This window comes from Leptonychotes weddellii, chromosome 1 (genome assembly GCF_054177405.1).
Source record: "Leptonychotes weddellii isolate Sample4059 chromosome 1, ASM5417740v2, whole genome shotgun sequence".
Taxonomy (NCBI): domain Eukaryota; kingdom Metazoa; phylum Chordata; class Mammalia; order Carnivora; family Phocidae; genus Leptonychotes; species Leptonychotes weddellii.
This window is the reverse complement of record NC_138369.1, coordinates 16,514,298-16,533,490: the sequence shown is the minus strand read 5'-3', so window position 1 is coordinate 16,533,490 and position 19,193 is coordinate 16,514,298. Positions and strand designations below refer to the sequence as shown.

General features: G+C 36.6%; 1 protein-coding gene across 1 annotated transcript in view; it reads right to left on the bottom strand.

The window, feature by feature from the left end:
- Positions 1 to 3,116: 3,116 nt before the first annotated feature.
- The window catches only part of LOC145717414 (uncharacterized), a 129,798-nt gene continuing 113,721 nt past the window's right edge, over positions 3,117 to 19,193 (bottom strand). The window contains exon 4 of the mRNA XM_081805659.1: positions 3,117 to 3,248. Within this exon, the coding sequence (XP_081661785.1) occupies positions 3,117 to 3,248 (132 nt within the window). The remainder of the gene's footprint in view (positions 3,249 to 19,193) is intronic.

The window sequence follows — 19,193 nt, the reverse complement described above, 5'->3', positions numbered from 1 at the left end:
GGAAAGAGCCGAGATGCCGTTCAACAGATGAATGGATAAAGAAGATGTGGTCCATATATACAATGGAATATTACTCAGTCATCAGAAAAGATGAATACCGAGCTTTTACATCAACATGGATGGGACTGGAGGAGATGATGCTAAGTGAAATAAGTCAAGCAGAGAAAGTCAATTATCATATGGTTTCACTTATTTGTGGAACATAAGGAATAGCATGGAGGACATTAGGAGAAGGAAGGGAAAAATGAAGGGGGGGAAATTGGAGAGATGAACCATGAGAGACTATGGACTCTGAGAAACAAACTGAGGGTTTTAGAGGGGAGGGGGATCAGGGGAAGGGTTAGGCTGGTGATGGGTATTAAGGAGGGCACGTACTGCACGGAGCACTGGGTGTTATACGAAAACAATGAATCGTGGATCACCGCATCAAAAACTAATCATGTATTGTATGGTGACTAACATAACATAAAATAAAATTAAAAAAAAAGTCAATACCAGTTCTCAAACTCTTCCAGAAAATTGAAGAGGTGGGAGCACTTCCAGACTCATTTAATGAGGCCAGTAATACCCTGATACCCAAGCCAGATAAGGACACTAAAGGAAAAGAAAATCAAAGGCAATATCCCTAATGAATACAGATGTAAAAATTCTCAACAAAATATTAGCAACCCAAATTTAGCAGCACTTTTAAAGGATCATATGCCATGATCAAGGGATGAAAGGATGGTTCAACATTATCAAACTAATAAATTTAATACACCTCACTGCAAAAATCATATAATCATTTCAGTAGATGCAGAAAAAGCATTTGGCAAAATGCAACATCCTTTCATGAATAAAACTTAGCAAATTGGGTTTAGAAGTAACATACCTCAACATAATAAAGGCCATGATATGACAAGCCCACTGCTAACATCATACTCAAAGGTAAATGGCTGAAAGCTTTTTCTCTAAGATGAGCAGCAAGACAAGGGTGCTCACTCTCACCACTTCTATTAAACAGAATACTGGAAGTCCTAGCCAGAACAAGCAGGTAAGAAAAGGAAACAAAAGGTATCCAAATAAGAAAGGAAGAAGTAAAATTGTATGTGCTTGGAGATGGTATGATATATGTAGAAAATCCTAAAGACTCCACCAAAAAACTGTTAATGAAAAATTCAGTAAAGTTGCAGGATACAAAATTAACATGAAGAATTTAGTTGTGTTTCTGTTCACTAACAGTGAAATATCTGAAAAAAGAAAGGCAACAGTCTATTCATATTCAAAATAGCATTGAAAACAAGCAGAAACTTAGGAATCAACTTAAGCAAGGAGGTAAAAAGATCTGTACACTGAAAACTATAAAATGCATTACCCTAATCCAGCTGCTGATGGTCTTGTCTGGTATAGATTTATTATTAGCAGTGTGGAGGCCAGAGAGTATAAAAAAATTTAGGCCATTTGTGCTTTATTTGAAGGGAGTCTCAAAACATCAGGAAAAGGAATGAAGCACTGATTGCAAAACTTAATTGTTTTTAAAAACAATTCATTTTTTATCCCTTAGGAATCGAAATCAAATTATGGCAAATATCAAAATGGAAACTCTAATGAAAGAGTAAAAGAAGAAATGTTTATAGAAACTTCCAAATTGATTCATTCTTGTGAATATAAATGTGAGCCAGAGTCTGAGAATTGTTTCTCCAGCTCAGAGCTGGATAACATAGGTGATATTAGCTGGTTAGGTGATATTGTTGGTTTTATAGATACATGCCAAGCTCTGTACATAAGTCTATATCCTGAGAGTGATTAGATGGAATATTTCCAATCTGTAACTTAAAAAATCTTTTTGATAGTTGCTTAAGATCACAGTTTTCCCCTGAGGATAGACTCTGAGTGCAAATGACAATGAAATTCCTATCTAATGTATATAGTTTGTGCAACTTTGCATTCTTAATATGCAAAGTGGTTGCTACATTAAGATATCAACTGTATTGGTTTTTTTAAAGATTTTATTTATTTATTTGAGAGAGAGAGAGAGAGAGCATAAGCAGGGGAGTGGCAGGCAGAGGGTGAGGGAGAAACAGGCTTCCTGCTCAGCAGGGAGCCAGATGTGGGGCTCTATCCAGGACCGGGGGTCATGACCTGAGCCGAAGGCAGACACTTAACCGACTGAGCCACCCAGGTGCCCCTATCTACTGTATTGTTGATAGAGTATTTCCATCCTGAAATCTGGCTTCTATTTTAGTATATATTAGATGTTAATCACAAATTTCCTTTTCTAATGGGAAATCTTTTCTCTTTTACAGGGGATCTTTCCTGCAAATTACATTCACTTGAAAAAGGCAATTGTCAGTAATAGGGGGTGAGTAGTTGGTCTTACTAAATTTATTTATAGTTTTTATAGGTTGCAGAGGAAGGCTTTTTTCTTTTTGGCTTGTAGTATAAAATATGCTATTAATATGTTTTCCTGCCAAAAATAAATTTGCTTTATCAATTTATCATATATATAATTCTGAGGATACAACTATTTCTTAAAATACTGACAACTTTAATCTGTTTTCTTGTATACTGGAAAGGTAACATGGTTTGAATTTTATAAAAACAATTATGCATGCAGCATGTTTTTTATAATTATTTACATTTTGAGAACAGTTTCTGATAGGATAACAAGTGCAATCTCTGATAGAAAAGAGACAAGATGTAAATATATCAAAATGTTAACATTTGTTATTTTTGCATATTCAGATTATGAGTGATTTTTAGAAATTCTTTACTGTCATGCCCTAATTTTAAAAGTAATAAATATATATTATTATAAAATTGTGATTTTCTCAAAATTTATCATTTTAAAATATAAAATTTAAGATACTATATGATAGATTTTGGTACTAGAAATAATGTTTTTGAGCAGAGGTTGAGAAAGCATCAGAGTTTCGTTAGGGTTGAGTCAGGAAAAGAGAAACTTATGAGTCACTTTATAAGCTAGAGTTTAATGTAGGGAATTGTTTACACACATTTGGAAAAATGAAAGAAAAAAAAGAGGATATACCAGTATAACCCAAAATAATAATTGCAGAAAGAAGTCTATACTCTAATGGCTGGGGAAACAAAAGATAATGGGTTGGGGATATCAGAACTCAGGAACTTGGAAGCTGGATCTTGAGACACTGGAGATCAAATTCTGAGGAGACGACATCATATGGCTGCTGCTGGTATGTATGAAGAAGGACAGTGAGGCTGTTTCTGGGAATGCCAAAAGCAACTGGAGGCTGGAACCAATTTTTCTCTGGTGGAACGGTTTACAGGAACAGCAGGAAACACTTTTTATTTCCTTTTCCCCAGTATTTTCTAGTGCCCCCCACCAGACAAAGGAGCTTGTGAGGCAAAGTTGGCAAATCCCGGCCTCAGAGTTGGTGCTTAGAAGGGTGGATTTAGAAATGAGAGGTATTAGTAAATGACTGGTATGTCTTCTAAGATAAAATTTGTTACTGAGGCATAGTAAGATTATAACTAAGAAGATTCTGATATGAATGCATGACCAGCATATTTTTTATTGTTTCCCTTCTTCTTTTATAAAATACCAGACACAAGGATATAGAGACAGGAAACTTGAAAATCCTTTTAGTGAACCTTTGCAACATATAATCTACTACCTCAAATTTATAGGTAAGGACTGCCAAAAGCATCAAGATTGGATAGAAGTTGTGTGGAAAAAGGAAAAGGGAGTGTCTAGACCAGGATCAGGAAGCATATATTTCTGAAAGTACTAATAAAATACATTTTCTGAATGTGAATGGCTCACCTCTAAACACAAAAATAATACCCCTAATTTATAACACTTAGTTTAATAATGGGACTGATGAGAACTGAAATGTGGCAGAAACTACATGGAGGTGAGATGAGAAAAGGAGATAGAATATTTAGGGATCAAGAAATAGGCCTCAGAAAATGCCAGCAAAATCATATATTTCGGATAACAAGGGACTCATCTTAAATCCAGGAGCAATGTTCCCGTTTATAATAGTTGTAAAGTAAATTGGGGACCACTTTGCTAGCAGAAAAATCCATACCTAGATTCAGTTTGTTTCAGGAAGGCGAAGGAGATACGGCTTAAAGAATTACACAGAGCAGCCATATTTATTGGAAACACTCTTTCTCCAAGGAAGCAGAGAAACAGTCTTTTGGATGTACATCTTAGAAAGCTACATAGAATCAATTTAGTGTACAAACCTCCAGCAGTTTGATGGTCCAGAATAATATTTCTAAAATCTTAAGAAAGTATTAAAAAAACCTGTTTTCAAGTGTTGAAGAGTAGTCAATGTAGGAGGGTCTTTTTTCCCCAAATTTTTACTTAAATTCCAGTTAGTTATGGTACAGTGTAATATTAGTTTCAGGTGCACAATTGAGTGACTCAACACTTCCATACAACACCCAGTGCTCACCGCAAGGTGCACTCCTTAATCCCCATCATCTATTTCACCCACCTTCCCACCCCCACCCTACCCTTGGCAATCAGTTTGTTCTCTATAGTTAAGAATCTGTTTCTTGGTTTGCCTCTCTCTCTCTCTCTCTCTCTCTCTCTGTCTTCAAATGTAGGGAGGATCTTGAGGAACTTTGATTTTTGAAGGAAGTGGGGGAATGCATATGGGAACTTTGGCTTTTTTTTCCACAGAGAATTTTTCAGTTTGCTGTGATGTGGTGCAGCAAGCAGATCCCAAACAGAAAGTGGTAGTCTTTCAGGGATGAGGAAACAGACATTGGAGTTTGGAACTCTCGGGGAGACTAATAAGAAGTAAGAGATTAAAACCCAGAGAGTAGAGAACCTCAGAAAATGGACCTTAATCTGCTTACAAATTTCCCCTAAGTAATTGAATGAGTTCTAGCTTCTTTTGGGCTGTGTAAGACTCAAGGAATCTTAGTAGAAGAGTACAACTAGCAAACTGAGTAGACTTTACCAGCCACTTAATATTGGTGAGAAAAATATTAGAGTTCAAGGACTGACAAGTTATAGGGGCCTTGGTAAAATATTTGGGCCTTCTGTTGAGATCCTTAAAAGAACATACCCTATATGTAGGGCCATGCCCTTGGATAAAGGACTAAACCAAAGGTATGTGGGCAAAAGTGAAATAGTCCAGTCCTAACAAAGTATAAGCCTCTGAAAACACAAGGGATGTTAGAAGAACAAATAAAAACACTGAATACTGTCATCCAGAAATAGCAACTGCCAGGTCAGTGTATTTCCCATTTCTTTATGCATGGTATTTTTACTCTGTTCCCTGTTAGAAGTTGATTCTCCTTTATCCTTTTCCCCCCACTCTTATAAATATTACCTTGATGATATATCTCTTTTTAGTATCTTTTTTCCTCCTTAATTTCTGTGACAATTCTTGTTTCCATTCTTCCTCTTGGGCCACACTTTGTTATTCTTCTCAGACTCCTATTCCTATTCCAAGCCCTTAAGTACTATTAATTCATGAGCTTTATCTCTAATAATCCTTTACATGCAAAGTGTGCCTGTCTTGTTCAGGTATAGTAAGGCAGATGGTTTGACTACAGTGTGTGGAGGTGAGGTCAGTAAAAGCAGAGGAGTCCAGAGTGGCAGCAAGGTGATAAATATTGTAAGGCCTTGTAGGCCATGTCAGGAGTGTTATCTTTTATTGAATGAGCCAGGGAGCCACTAAAAATTTTCAGAAAGAGAAGGGACATGTTTTATTTAATTTTAAAAGTGTTATTCTAGGCTACTTTGTTGAGACTTGAACTATAGTGGGGCAAGGTCAGAAGCAGGGAGACTTGGTAGAATATGCCATTCACTGAAATGTGGAAGTTTGGGAAGGGATATGTTTTGGGGAGAAAATCAAACGATTGAGTTTTGTACATGTTAAATTTGAAATGACTCTTAGATTCTCAAGTGGAGATGTCAAGTAATCAGTTGACTATATGAATGTGGAGTTCTGGGGAGAGTTTGGAGCTTCAGGCATAGATTTGGAAGTCATCAGCATCCAAATGATATTTAAAACTACAGAGCTGGATAAGAACAGAAAAGGAATTACTATAGATAAAGAAGTGAGGTGAAGACAATACTGGGGAACTGTAGTGTTTAAAGATAAGATGAAGAGGAGAATCAGTGAAAAGAATCTGAAAAGTTGTGACCAGGGAGGTAGGTAGGTAATGAGACAGTAGTATCTTGGAGACCAATCAAAGAAAATATTTAGAGGATAGATTAATCAAATATGTCTGGTGTTGTTGAAGTTGAGTAAGATTGAAGATCTTGTAGAGTGAGAGTGAAAGCCTGATAAGAAGAGATTTGAGAGAGAATGAAAAAAGAGGAAGTAGATAACAGTAGACTCAAGTTATAGCCCTTAAACCATAACTGAATGGCAGATGGGAACATACTTGGTTTGGGGATAATTTTTCTGTGTAGTCCTTTTAAAAAAATCATCTGGGGCATCTGGGTGGCTCAGTCGGTTAAGTGTCTGACTCTTGATTTCAGCTCAGGTCATGATTTCAGGATCGTGAGATTGAGCTCCACATTGAGTTCCTCACTCAGTGGGCAGTTTGCTTGAGACTCTCTCTCTGCCCCTCCCCCTGCTCTCTCTCTCTCTCAAATAAATAAATCTTTAAAAAAATAATCTGATTCGAAATAAGTCAGAGAAAGACAAATACCATATGATTTCACTCATGTAGAATTTAAAACAGATGAACATAGGGTAAGGGAAGGAAAAATAAAAACAGAGAGGGAAGCAAACCATAAGAGACTCAACTTTAGAGAACAAACTCGGGTGCTGGAGGGGGCGTATGTGGGTGATGGGCATTAAGGAGGGCACTTTCTGTGATGAGCACTGGTTGTTATATGTAAGTACTGAATCACTAAATTCTACTCCTGAAACCAGTACTACACTATATGTTAACTAACTTGAATTTAAATTTAAAAAAATCATCTGATTCTTACCTAATTTTTTATTTTGAAAAATTTTAAATCTATAGACAGGTTACAAGAATAATATAAGTAACACTTGTATCCATTCCCCTAGATTTACCAGTTACCAACATTTTACCATACTGAGCTCATTTTCTTCCCCCAGCCCTGCTTTTAACATAAATGAAGCAGGGGAAATCGGAGGGGAAGACGAACCATGAGAGACGATGGACTCTGAAAAACAAACTGAGTGTTCTAGAGGGGAGCGGGGTGGGAGGATGGGTTAGCCTGGTGATGGCTATTAAAGAGGGCACGTTCTGCATGGAGCACTGGGTGGTATACACAAACAATGAATCATGGAACACTACATCAAAAACTAATGATGTAATGTATGGTGATTAACATAACAATAAAAATTTTAAAAAACAATGATTATCAAAAGCAATAAAAAAAGAGTAAGTTTTAGACATTCTGAGACTTCACTGTTAAATATTTGACTATGTGTCTTCTAAGAAAAAGGACATTCTTTAACGTAATCACAATTATTACACTCAAGAAATTTAACATGATACAAACAGTACTTATAAAATACCTAGTTCATATTCACATATCCCTAATTTTCCCAAAAATGTCCTCTTGTAACCTGTTTTTGTCCGTTTGCTTTTTTTGGTGGGGGTATGGTCCAGGATCCAATCAAGAATTAAGTATTGTCAGGCTTCCAGTTACAGATTGAGTAAATCATGGGAAATAAAGGTATAGCGTAAAGAATGTAGTCAGTGATACTGTAAAAGTGTTGTATGGTGACAGAACTTGTGGTGAACACAGCATAATATATAGAGATGTTGAATCACTATGTTTTACACCCAAAACTAATGTAACATTCTGTGTCAACTATACTCAAATAAAAAAAATTTTTTTTAAAGCTTCATTATTGTTATAGAAATGCAACAGATTTCTGTACATTGATTTTGTATCCTGCAATTTGACTGAATTCGTGTATCAGTTCTAGCAGTTGTTTTGGTGGAGTCTTGTGGGTTTTCTACATAGAGTATCATGTCATCTGCAAAGAGTGAAAGTTTGACTTCTTCCTTGCCAGTTTGGATGCCATTTATTTCTTTTCGTTGTCTGATTGCTGAGGCTAGGACTTCCAGTACTCTGTTAAACAACAGAAGTGAGACTGGGTATCCCTTTCATGTTCCTGAACTTAGGGGAAAAGCTCTGTTTTTCCCCCATTGAAGATGGTATTAGCTGTGGGTTTTTCGTGTATGGCCTTCATTATGTTGAGGTATGTTCCCTCTAAACCTACTTTCTTGAACGTCTTTATCATGAATGTATGTTGTACTTTGTCAGATGCTTTTTCTGCATTTATTGAGAAGATCATATGGTTCTTATCCTTTCTTTTATTAATGTGGTGTATCACCTTGATTGATTTGCAAATATTGAACCACCCTTGCAACCCAGGAATAAATCCCACTTGATTGTGGTGAATGATTTTTTTAATGTACTGTTGAACTCTATTTGCTAGTATTTTGTTGAGAATTTTTACATCCATGTTCATCAGGGATGTTGGCCTCTAGTTGTCTTCTTTAATGGAGTCTTTGTCTGGTTTTGGAATCAGGGTAATGCTGGCCTCATGGAATGAGTTTGGAAGTTTTCCTTCCGTTTCTATTTTTTGGAACAGTTTCAGAAGAATAGGTATTAACTCTTCTTAAGGAATAGCACAGAGGATCATAGAGAAAGGGAGGGAAAACTGAATGGGAAGAAATCAGAGAGGGAGACAAACCATGAGAGACTCTTGACTTTGGGAAAAAAAACTGAGGGTTGTGGAAAGGGAGGTGGGTGGGGGGACAGGGTAACAGGGTGATGGGTATTAAGGAGGGCACGTGATGTGATGAGCATTGGGTGTTATATGCAACTAATGAATCATTGAACATTACATCAAAAACTAAATGTCTTAGCAGTCTACAGGAACAAAGCATTTCTATCAAGCTAGCTTCCAGAAGGAAATGTAGATACAATAAAATGTGCTTATAACCTGCAGCCCATTGACAGATACTTGAAGTGGGAAGAATGTAATGTTCCTCCAGGAAGCTCCCGACTACATTCATGTTAATGCCTTGCTAGAGGGAAAAACAACCTTTACTTGACAATGGCAAGGCCTCCGGTATCCTGTGAGTCTTTAAAATGAAAAGCTTTTTGAAAACCTCCCTTTTCCTTACCTCCCCCACCCCATAGTATATAATCAGCCACCCTTCACAACCCTGATGCAGCAGCTCTTTCTGTCCATGGGTCCTGTCCCTATGCTTTAATAAACCACCATTTTGCACTAAACAAACAAACAAAAAACTAATGATGTATTATATGTTGGCTAATTGAATTTAAATTTAAAAAAATAAATGATTATAAGCTTTCAGTGTAAATGGGTTCTGTGACTAAGTGGAAATTGACAGTTGTGCTGGTTCCTTGAGAAATTGTCTTCTGTGTATAGGATTCACTTTTGTTATGGAATTGTTTCTTAGACCATTTAGGAGAGGATACTTAGGATAAGATTGTTAATAAATAAAGCACATGTTTTACACACACACAAAAAAATGGTTGGTTGAATTCCCCTGTGAAGCCATCTGGCCCTGGACTTTTGTTTGTTGGGAGATTTTTGATTACTGATTCGATTTCTTTGCTGGTTATCAGTCTGTTCAAGTTTTGGTAGTTTATATGTTTCTAGGAATTTATCCATTTCTTCCAGAGTGTCTGATTTGTCGGCGTGTAATATTTCATAATATTTTCTTATAATTGTTTGTATTTCTGTGGTGTTGGTTGTGATTTTTCCTCTTTCACATGTGATTTTATTTATTTAGGTCCTTTCTCTTTTTGATAAGTATGTTCTTTTTCCTTTTATGATATTTACATGGTTGAAGTACCCAGGTACTTGTTTTGCAAAATGTCCCTCAATTTGTATTTGTCTAAATGTTTTCTCCTGGTTAGATTCAAGATTTTGGATTGCAATACTACATGGATGGTGTTGTGAATTAAAACATGCATATTTATCCTGCGTGTTGAACCAGTGCTTGATAAGATTAGAAAGACTGGGACTTGGGGCTCTACCTTAGTAAATATTAGGCAGGAGCAAGGGCCTTTCAATCAGAGAACATGCATTGTGTTTCTATCATGTGCCTTCTTCATTGTATCCTGCCATACCTGTGAGAAAGATGACCCTGTGCGATGCTTCTTAAGGTTATCATCTGCTTCTTGGAAAACTTGTAGCATTTGTGCTGAAGTATTTTTTGTTTTTTATGTGGTTGACAGGGCATGAAATTACTTGACTAGGCTATCTGTGGAAATTTTTTTCTGGGGACTTTTATATTTTTCAGTTAGCTTTTGAAATTTTTCTTGACATCTGGGTTTTCTCATTCTTAAAATGATTCAAGTAGAGTCATCACTTTTTGTAAAGTTTCAGTGAAAAAATATACATTTGTAGGGGCGCCTGGGTGGCTCACTTGTTAAGCATCTGCCTTTGGCTCAGGTCATGATCTCAAGGTCTTGGGATCGAGCCCCGCATCAGGCTCCCTGCTCAGCGGGAAAACCTGCTTCTCCCTCTCACACTCCCCCTGCTTGTGTTCCCTGTCTTGCTGTGTCTCTCTCTGTCAAATAAATAAATAAAATCTTTAAAAAATGTACATTTGTAGTAAATTTGAAGATTTCAGGGCTGATAAGGAAAAAGACATGACTATGGGATGCGAATAACACATTATGAGCTTTATTTAGGTAGAGCTTTGACAGGTTAAGGTAAGTCCCTCACAGCTGGAGACCTCCCAGAAACAGCAGTGCAGGGCCATCCCTATAACAAGAAGAGGACACAGGAACCCTTGGGAGAGAAGGGATTTTTGTATCTAGATTATATTACTCATCTGACCTCAATTTTTTTTTTTATATTCAGTTAGCCAACATATAGTAGTACATCATTAGTTTTTGATGTAGTATTCAATGATTCATTAGTTGCATATAACACCCAGTGCTCATCACAACACGTGCCCTCCTTAATACCCATCACCCAGTTACCCCATCCCCCCACCCACTCCCTTCTATAACCCTCAGTTTGTTTCCCAGGGTCCAGAGTTTCTCATGGTTTGTCTCCCTCTCTGATTTCTTCCCATTCAGTTTTCCCTCTCTTCCCCTGTGGACCTCCACGCTATTCCTTGTGTTCCACATATGAGTGAAACCGTATGATAATTATCTTTCTCTCCTTGATTTAGGAGATTATGTTACTCATCTGAAAGATGGGAAATCTCTGGGTCAGAGAGCACCATAGAATAGCGGCAGTTTATGGTTTTTTTTAGTACCAGGGTTTGTTTAACCTGTGGGTAGCAGGTATTGAGTGCAGTTTCATTAATGTAAAATGGCAGGCTCTAAATGGCTAAAAATATGCTTATTTGGGTTATATTAAAAGCAGTTGGATGTATAAAATTTTGGCACTGGTGGGCTCTGAGCTAATGGTGCTCCCTTACCGTGAAGAAGTAAATAACATAGGGCCCAATATACAGAAGGTTACTTTTGCACATTTATATAACACCATTACATTATGAAGCACTTATAAATATTTTTATTTTTAAATTGCGGGAAATTAGGGTCATGATTTAAATTAGGAATAGCCAACTTCTGTAGTTTTAGAAGTTGTTAGTTTTACTGATCACTAACCAAATTTCAGTTTAATTGAAAAATAATTGGGTGATGGGCATTAAGGAGGGCACTTGATGTAATGAGCACTGGGTGTTATATGCAACTGATGAATCAATAAATTTTACCTCTGAAACTAATAAAAAAGAAAGAAAGAAAAATATATCTAGGGTCAAATTATAAATGGACTAAATGTATTTTAGGAGGGAGGTAGCAGGTATTACAGATAGGTCAGTGACATACTCCTCTTATGTTCTGTTCAAGGAATTATTTGCATTTTATTATTTTTTGGATATTGCCTCTCTACTCTGATTTAATGAGCCTGGTTTCAAAGTGGGGTGAGTGTGTGTGGGAGGATACACATAGGAGCATACATGTGCATTGTAAGGAACACATGAGAAAACAGCATCAATTTAAGTACTAGTTAATGTGTAACATTTCTTTTCTCTGGCACTTTTTGTTTGTTTTTGTTTTTGTTTTTCTTTCTTTTTTTTCCCAAAGATTTTTATTTACTTGAGAGAGAGAGAGAGAGAGAGAGAGCACAAGCAAAAGCAGGGAGCAGCAAACAGAGTGAGGGAGAAACAGTCTCCCTGCTGAGCAGGGAGCCAGATGTGGGGCTCCATCCCAGGACCCTGAGATCATGACCTGAGATCATGACTTGAGCCAAAGGCAGATGCTTAACCGACTGAGCCACCCAGATGTCCCCTCTCTGGCACTTTTGTTTGTGTATTTGCTGAAATAACTTCTGTCTTCATTAGAGATGAACATCAAAACTGATTTTTAAAGAAATTCCTTCTTGCAGCAACTTCTAAATGTTCCACTTTCCCTCTTTACTAGATAATTTTCTTTCTTTCTTTTTTTTTTTAAAAGATTTTATTTATTTATTTGAGACAGAGAGAAAGAGAGAGAGCACATGAGAGGGGGGAGGGTCAGAGGGAGAAGCAGGCTCCCTACCGAGCAGGGAGCCCGATGCGGGACTCGATCCAGGGACTCCAGGATCATGACCTGAGCCGAAGGCAGTCGCTTAACCAACTGAGCCATCCAGGCGCCCTACTAGATAATTTTCATCAGCTTACAACTTCTTGAACTCATTACTTTGTTTTTTTCACAGCAAAATTTCTCCAGAGTGGCTGTGCAACAATGCTTATTGAATATTATTAAGTAGTATATTTAGTACATTATGTTCATTTTTACTTCTTTATGTTTTTGATTTTTAAAAACACATATATATATAATTCTATAATGAAACTTATTTATACTATTGGAGTAAAACAGGCAAAGCCTGCTAACTTGCTGATGGGAAAAACCATAACTTGTGAATGTTTCCTCAATATTTAAGGTAGAGAGAAATGTATGTTCTACACATACTGTAGAACTGTATTAAGTTCTGAATTAAAATTCATATTTTCTTTGCTCAGATTAAGATAATTATTTAAGTATCTCTTTTGTTAGTAACATTTTGCCCTACAAATATTCAGGAGTATGAAAGTTAATTTAATGTTTGAGAAGTGCTTCAATTGAACAGATGGTTTTTGAACATTTAAGAAAGAATGTGGTGCTTGATAAGAGTCATGTATTTACCATGACTAAGTCAGTCCAGTGCAATGGATATAATGTGTTTTGGTTTCTGCAAAGCATATGACAGTCTTCCATAACACACCTATGGACATAACAAAGTTAAATGAATTTTTTTTTAAAAGATTTTGTTTATTTATTTGAGAGAGAGACGACAGAGATAGAGAGAGCACAAGCAGGGAGGAGAGGGAGAAGCAGGCTCCCCGCTGAGCTGGGAGCCTGATGTGGGGCTCAATCCCAGGACCCTGGGATCATGACCTGAGCTGAAGGCAGACGCTTAACGACTGAGTCACCCAGGCGCCCCAAAGTTAAATGAATTTATAGTTGGTTGAACATCTGTCCAGGAATGTTTATCATTTCTTTCTTTGTGCCAGTGCTCTATTATACTTCGATTAGTTCCTATCTGTGTGTCCTCATCTTCAGCTCAGTGTCTAACATGTAATACACACTTAGTAAACATGCTGGGTAGATGAGTAAGTTAGAGACTTTAACAATTTGATACTAATACAGTAGGTTTCTGATGGTAAGCAATGGGGTATAAACTTTATCCATATCCATAATGAATAAAAAAGACTAGATGAGGGGTACCTGGGTGGCTCAGTTAAGTGTCTGACTCTTGATTTTGGCTCAGGTCATGATCTCAGGGTCCTGGGATCCAGCCCTGCATTCAGTAGGGAGTCTACTTGAAGATTTCTCTCCATTTCCCTTTGCCCCTCCCCCCACTTGTGTGTGCATACTCTCTCTAAAATAAATAAGTAAAAAATAAATAAAAAACTAGTTGACCTAGAAATAGAAATTAAAACAATTTTCCTTAAAAATTATTCGAAAGATCTAAGGTAGTTCACAGAAGGAAAGGAAAAGCTAAGCTACCAGTTTTCAGAAAGGATAAAAGCTAGAATGGTTCTGTAAATCTGGATGCAGGGCTTACTTCAGGTGGGTACCACTCATGCAGTTTTACACTGTTTTCCAAACCTGCATTGCTCTTTTTGAGATTCACATTATCAGGAGAGTGGTAGAATGGCAGAGGTTGGGTTGTGTGCATGCAATAGATTTAATAGATGCGGAAATCTTATCTGATTAAATCAGTACTCATTTAAACTACATATTTTAGGACAGTAGGAAAAGGCCTCTGGAAAATGACATTGAAATTTTAGAGGCAATATTAAGGATATATCACCAATTTTACTCTAAAAGTGCTGTATCTTAGGATACATTCTTCATGGTCTTAATATTTTTAGCACACTACTACATTTTATTTTCCTATATTATCTTTAACATTCTTGCTTCTCTGTATACATATGAGATTTGTCTATGATTTTCTTTTCTTGTAATATCCTTGACTAGTTTTGGTATAAAGTTTAGTCTAGTTTATAGAATGAATCTGGTAACCTTCACACTATTTCTAGACTTTGAAAAAGTTAGAGACTAATCTTTAAAGATGTGATAAAATTTGCTTGTAAAAATGTCTGGACTTGAAGAGTGACAAGCAAGACAGTGGGATAGGAGTTTTCTACCATCTCCTCACAGAAGCATCGATCTTGACAACCAGCTATGGACAAGATTGCCTTTGTGGAATCTGGATACAGGACTTACATAATGGACATTATGTTCAGGTTGCTACTCTTGCAGTTTTACACTGTTTTCCATTTCTGCATTGCTGGGATTCCACTGAAGAAATGTTAGCACACTGTTGAGCAAAAAATCTGAGAATAGTTGCATTGAAGAGGGTAAGAACAATTTCACTTTACCTGTGTCATCCCTCCCAAAGGTGTCACAGCTCATTGCCAAGAGAGATTCACTTGGCCTACAATTTTCCCACTGGGGGAATGTGAGAGGATAGTGAATGAGCACTTGGCTTTCCAGCCATGCAGGATGCTGCCCCAGAGGCCCATTTTTTCCTCTCACCATACCTAGAATCCTGAGGTAATCAGCACAGCAAAGTGGTTGAGAGAGGTGGGGGAGCAGATAAGAGATGTGGGGACTCACAGCAACCAGGGCTTAGAAATCATCAAAGGACCACAGATCTGACTAACTAATCACTTTAGAGACTCACACCAAGAAGCCTGCCCATGAGCCAGTGGGAACATCTTCCTGCAGATTCCTCCATCCGGCCCAGGGACACTTAAAATGTTCTGGATGCCTTACCCAGCCTTCCTGTAACTGCATCACCAATATCACATGTGCCCCATGGATGGTGAGTTACAAGCTTGTGAATATGGCTTGCAATTCTGCCGAAAGCCAGATAAGCTCTGTAGGATCAGGAGAAGGCACACAACTCGAGCATTTCAGGGTATTGCTCTAGGGAAAATAAATTAGAAGTTATCAGTCAGCACCTGGCCTGGCTTTGTGACATCAAGAGAAGGCATACAATCTTAAGAATTCTCACTAAAGAGGAAATCAGAGATGTGGAGCAGGAGCATACATAGAAAAGGTCTGAGAGAGCTTCAGAATTTATTCCTGGACTGACTAGTAAAGGCATTTCTCTTCTGAGGGCCCTCAATAAAGACTGGAGAAGGTAACTTCTTTGAATAAAAGACAGCAATGCAAAATTTCAGGGAATAAGAAAAATCAAGGAACTATGACACCACCAAGGAAGTATATTAATTTTCCATTTGCCATCCTAAAAGAAATAGAGATCTATAAATTGTCTGAAAAAGAATTAAGCATAATTATTTTAAGGAAGCTCAGCAGCTATCAGAGAACATGGATAATGAAATCAGGAAAAGAACAAATGAACAAAACGGGAGGTTCAACAAAGAGATAGAACTCATAAAAAAGAACCAAATTCTAGAGCTGAAGTATACAGTGAACAAAATAAAAACTGTAATTGATAGTGTCAACAACAGACTTGATCAAACAGAAGATCTGTGAACTCAGTGATAAGTCACTTGAAAATATCCAGTCAGAAGAGGAAAAAAAAGAAAAAAAGAAAGAAATGAATGAAAAGGAATGAACACAGCCTACAGAGTTTATGGAATCATTCTCTTGGACTAATACATGCCTATGGTAGTCCCAGAAAGAGAAGAGAAAGAGTTAGGGGCAGAAAACTAATTTAAAGAACTGGCTAAAAACTTTACAAACCTGAGGAGAGATATGGACATCCAGGCCATCAACAAAACAAAAAAGCAACCTGCTGAATGGGAGAAGATCTTTGCAAATGACATACCCAATAAGGGGTTATTATTCAAAATATATGAAGAATTGATACAACTCAACACCAAAAAAACAAATAATCTGATTAAAAATGGGCAGAAAAAGATTAATTGACCATATAATTGTGGGTTTTTTATTGTTCTATTGATCTGTGTGTATTTTTGTGCCAGAACCTAACTGTTTTGATCACTACAGCTTTGTAATATCACTGGAAGTCCAGAATTGTGATACCTCCCGCTTTGCTTTTTCTTCTTTTCTTTTATAAGGTTGCTTTGGCTATTCTTTTGTGGTTCCTTACAAATTTTAAGATTATTTGTTCTAGCTCTGTGAAAATGCTGTTGGTATTTTGATAGGGATTACATAAAGTGTGTAGATTGCTTCGGGTAGTATAGACATTTTAACAGTATTTTTCCTTTCAGTCCATGAACATGGAGTCTCTTTCCATTTCTTTCTATCATCTTCAATTTTTTTCATAAGTCTTTTATAGTTTTCAGAGTACAAGTCTTTCACTTCTTTAGTTAGGTTTATTCTTAGGTATCTTATGGTTTTTGGTGCCATTGTAAATGGGATTGATTCCTTGATTTCTCTTCCTGCTGCTTCATTATTGGTATATGGAAATGCAGTAAATTTCTATATGTTGATTTTGTATCCTACAACTTTACTGAATTTGTGTATTCTAGCAATTTTTTTGGTGGAATCTTTCGGGTTTTCTATGTATAATATCATGTCATCTGCAAATATTGAAAATTTGACTTCTTCCTTACTGATGTGGATACCTTTTATTTCTTTTAGTTGTCTGACTGCTGTGGCTAGGACTTTCAGTACTATGTTGAATAAAAGTGGTGAGAGTGGGCATCCTTGTCTCTTGTTCCTGATCTTAGGGGAAAAGCTCCCAGTTTTTCCCTGCTGAGAATGATGTTAGCTGTGGTTTTTCCAAATAAAGTCTTTCTTTATTATGTTGACGTATATTCTCTCTAAACCTACTTTGTTGAGGGTTTTTATCATGAATGGATGTTGTACTTTGTTAAATGCTTTTTCTGCATTGAAATGATCATACAGTTTTTATCCTTCTCAGGATATTTTAAAATTTTTATTGCAATTTATGATTATGTCCCTCTTTTTATACTATTGTTGTTTTTGTGCTTTTTAAAATTTATTTTCATATGATTATTTCTTTCTGAAGTTTGTCTGTTTTGATTTAGCAAAGAATTTATGTTGCTGATCCTCCCTGTTGTCTCTCATTGTTTTCCATTTCATTAACATGTTTTAAATTTTCATAAATAATATTTTCTAGTTTCCATTTTTTTGACCTCTGTTTTTTAAAAAAATTAACAATTTTTAAAACTTTTTGTCAGTTTGGACACTTTCTAATTCTAGAATTAAAGATTATGGAATTCCCTCTGTGTAATACTTTAGCTATATTATACAAGGTTTTATAGTTAGTATATGTTTCCAAATTGATAATCTCTAGAATATTCTCTTATAGCTTCATAATGTTTTTGTTTTGCTTTTCTGTAATTTTTGGACTGTAGTGTAAGTTAAACCTCATCACCATTCCTCACCCTTTAAAAATAGGTGAGAAAGGAAGAAGAGAAGAATGAAGTAAATGTATAAATATATATGATATATCAAGGAAAAATATATAATAGATGATACAGATATGTTTCTCTACCTGGTAATAAGTATTAATTTTCATTAATGAGCTCCTTTTTTTACACCAATTTTATGATCTTTTTACTTTAGCTAGTACCTCAGCTAAGGTATTTGAGCCTTTGGTAGTTCCATATGATAAGGGATGATACAGTTTTTTTCATTAGCTTTTACCACAGAGTATGGTAGCATTAGGATGCTCCTTGTGGATCCCTTTGGTTCTATCTATGCTTTTCCCCACTTCTATATGCAGCAATAAACCTGTTTCTTCTTGAGGACTAACAAAAATTAAACACAACAGCCAATACCAAAACAGCCTTTTCCCCCCTTGTGTGCCCAGTGGCAGGAAGAACCTAAAACTGAAATGGCCTCATGGTAATCTCAGATTCAGTGTAATTGAATCATGTTCGCATCTGGTATATTCATGTTTCACTTAGGTTCTAAGTCAGCAGTCAGAAGTCCTCAAGAGATTGGAACCTTAGATTTTGCAAATGAGTTATCATGTTTGAGAGTGAGAATTGCCCCTTCCATCACTACCTCTTCTTTCTCAACCCATGTATTCTGTTTTAGGGAGAAACATAGCTATATTGTTTCTTGGTTCAGAGCATTTATCACATCATGTGGATAGTACCCCAGTCTTTAAAAAGATAGCATAGTGAATTCTTATAGAGTCCTCTCTATTGTTCTATACAGTCCAGTGTTCTGGGTGATGGAGTAATTAGCAGTATCAGTGAATCCTGTGGGCACCAGTCTGTTATTCTACTTCTTTTATTTCAAGTGAGATCCTTGCTCATATTTCAGTTTTATACACATTAACATGATGACAAATAAGATATTTAGTAGTCTACTGAAGGTCATTTTTCCAGAGATAAAGAAGGCAGAGAAAGTCCAAATCCCATCCCTTTTATGATGAATGGAGTCCAGTGTAATAAACTTGCCAAACTGTGTTGGCTAATCCACTTGGATATGGTACTATGTCAGAGTCTCAGGATTACCCACTGCTCCTGGCCTGTTCTGATTCAACAGTTGTTGTACCAGATCAGCCTTTATGAGGGAAAGTCCACGGAGTTAAGCTTGTGATAGCTGCAATGCCTTTTTTTTTTTAATTTTTTAAAAATTTTTTATTGTTATGTTAATCACCATACATCATTAGTTTTTGATGTAGTGTTCCATGATTCATTGTTTATGCATAACACCCAGTGCTCCATGCAGAACGTGCCCTCTTTAATACCCATCACCAGGCTCACCC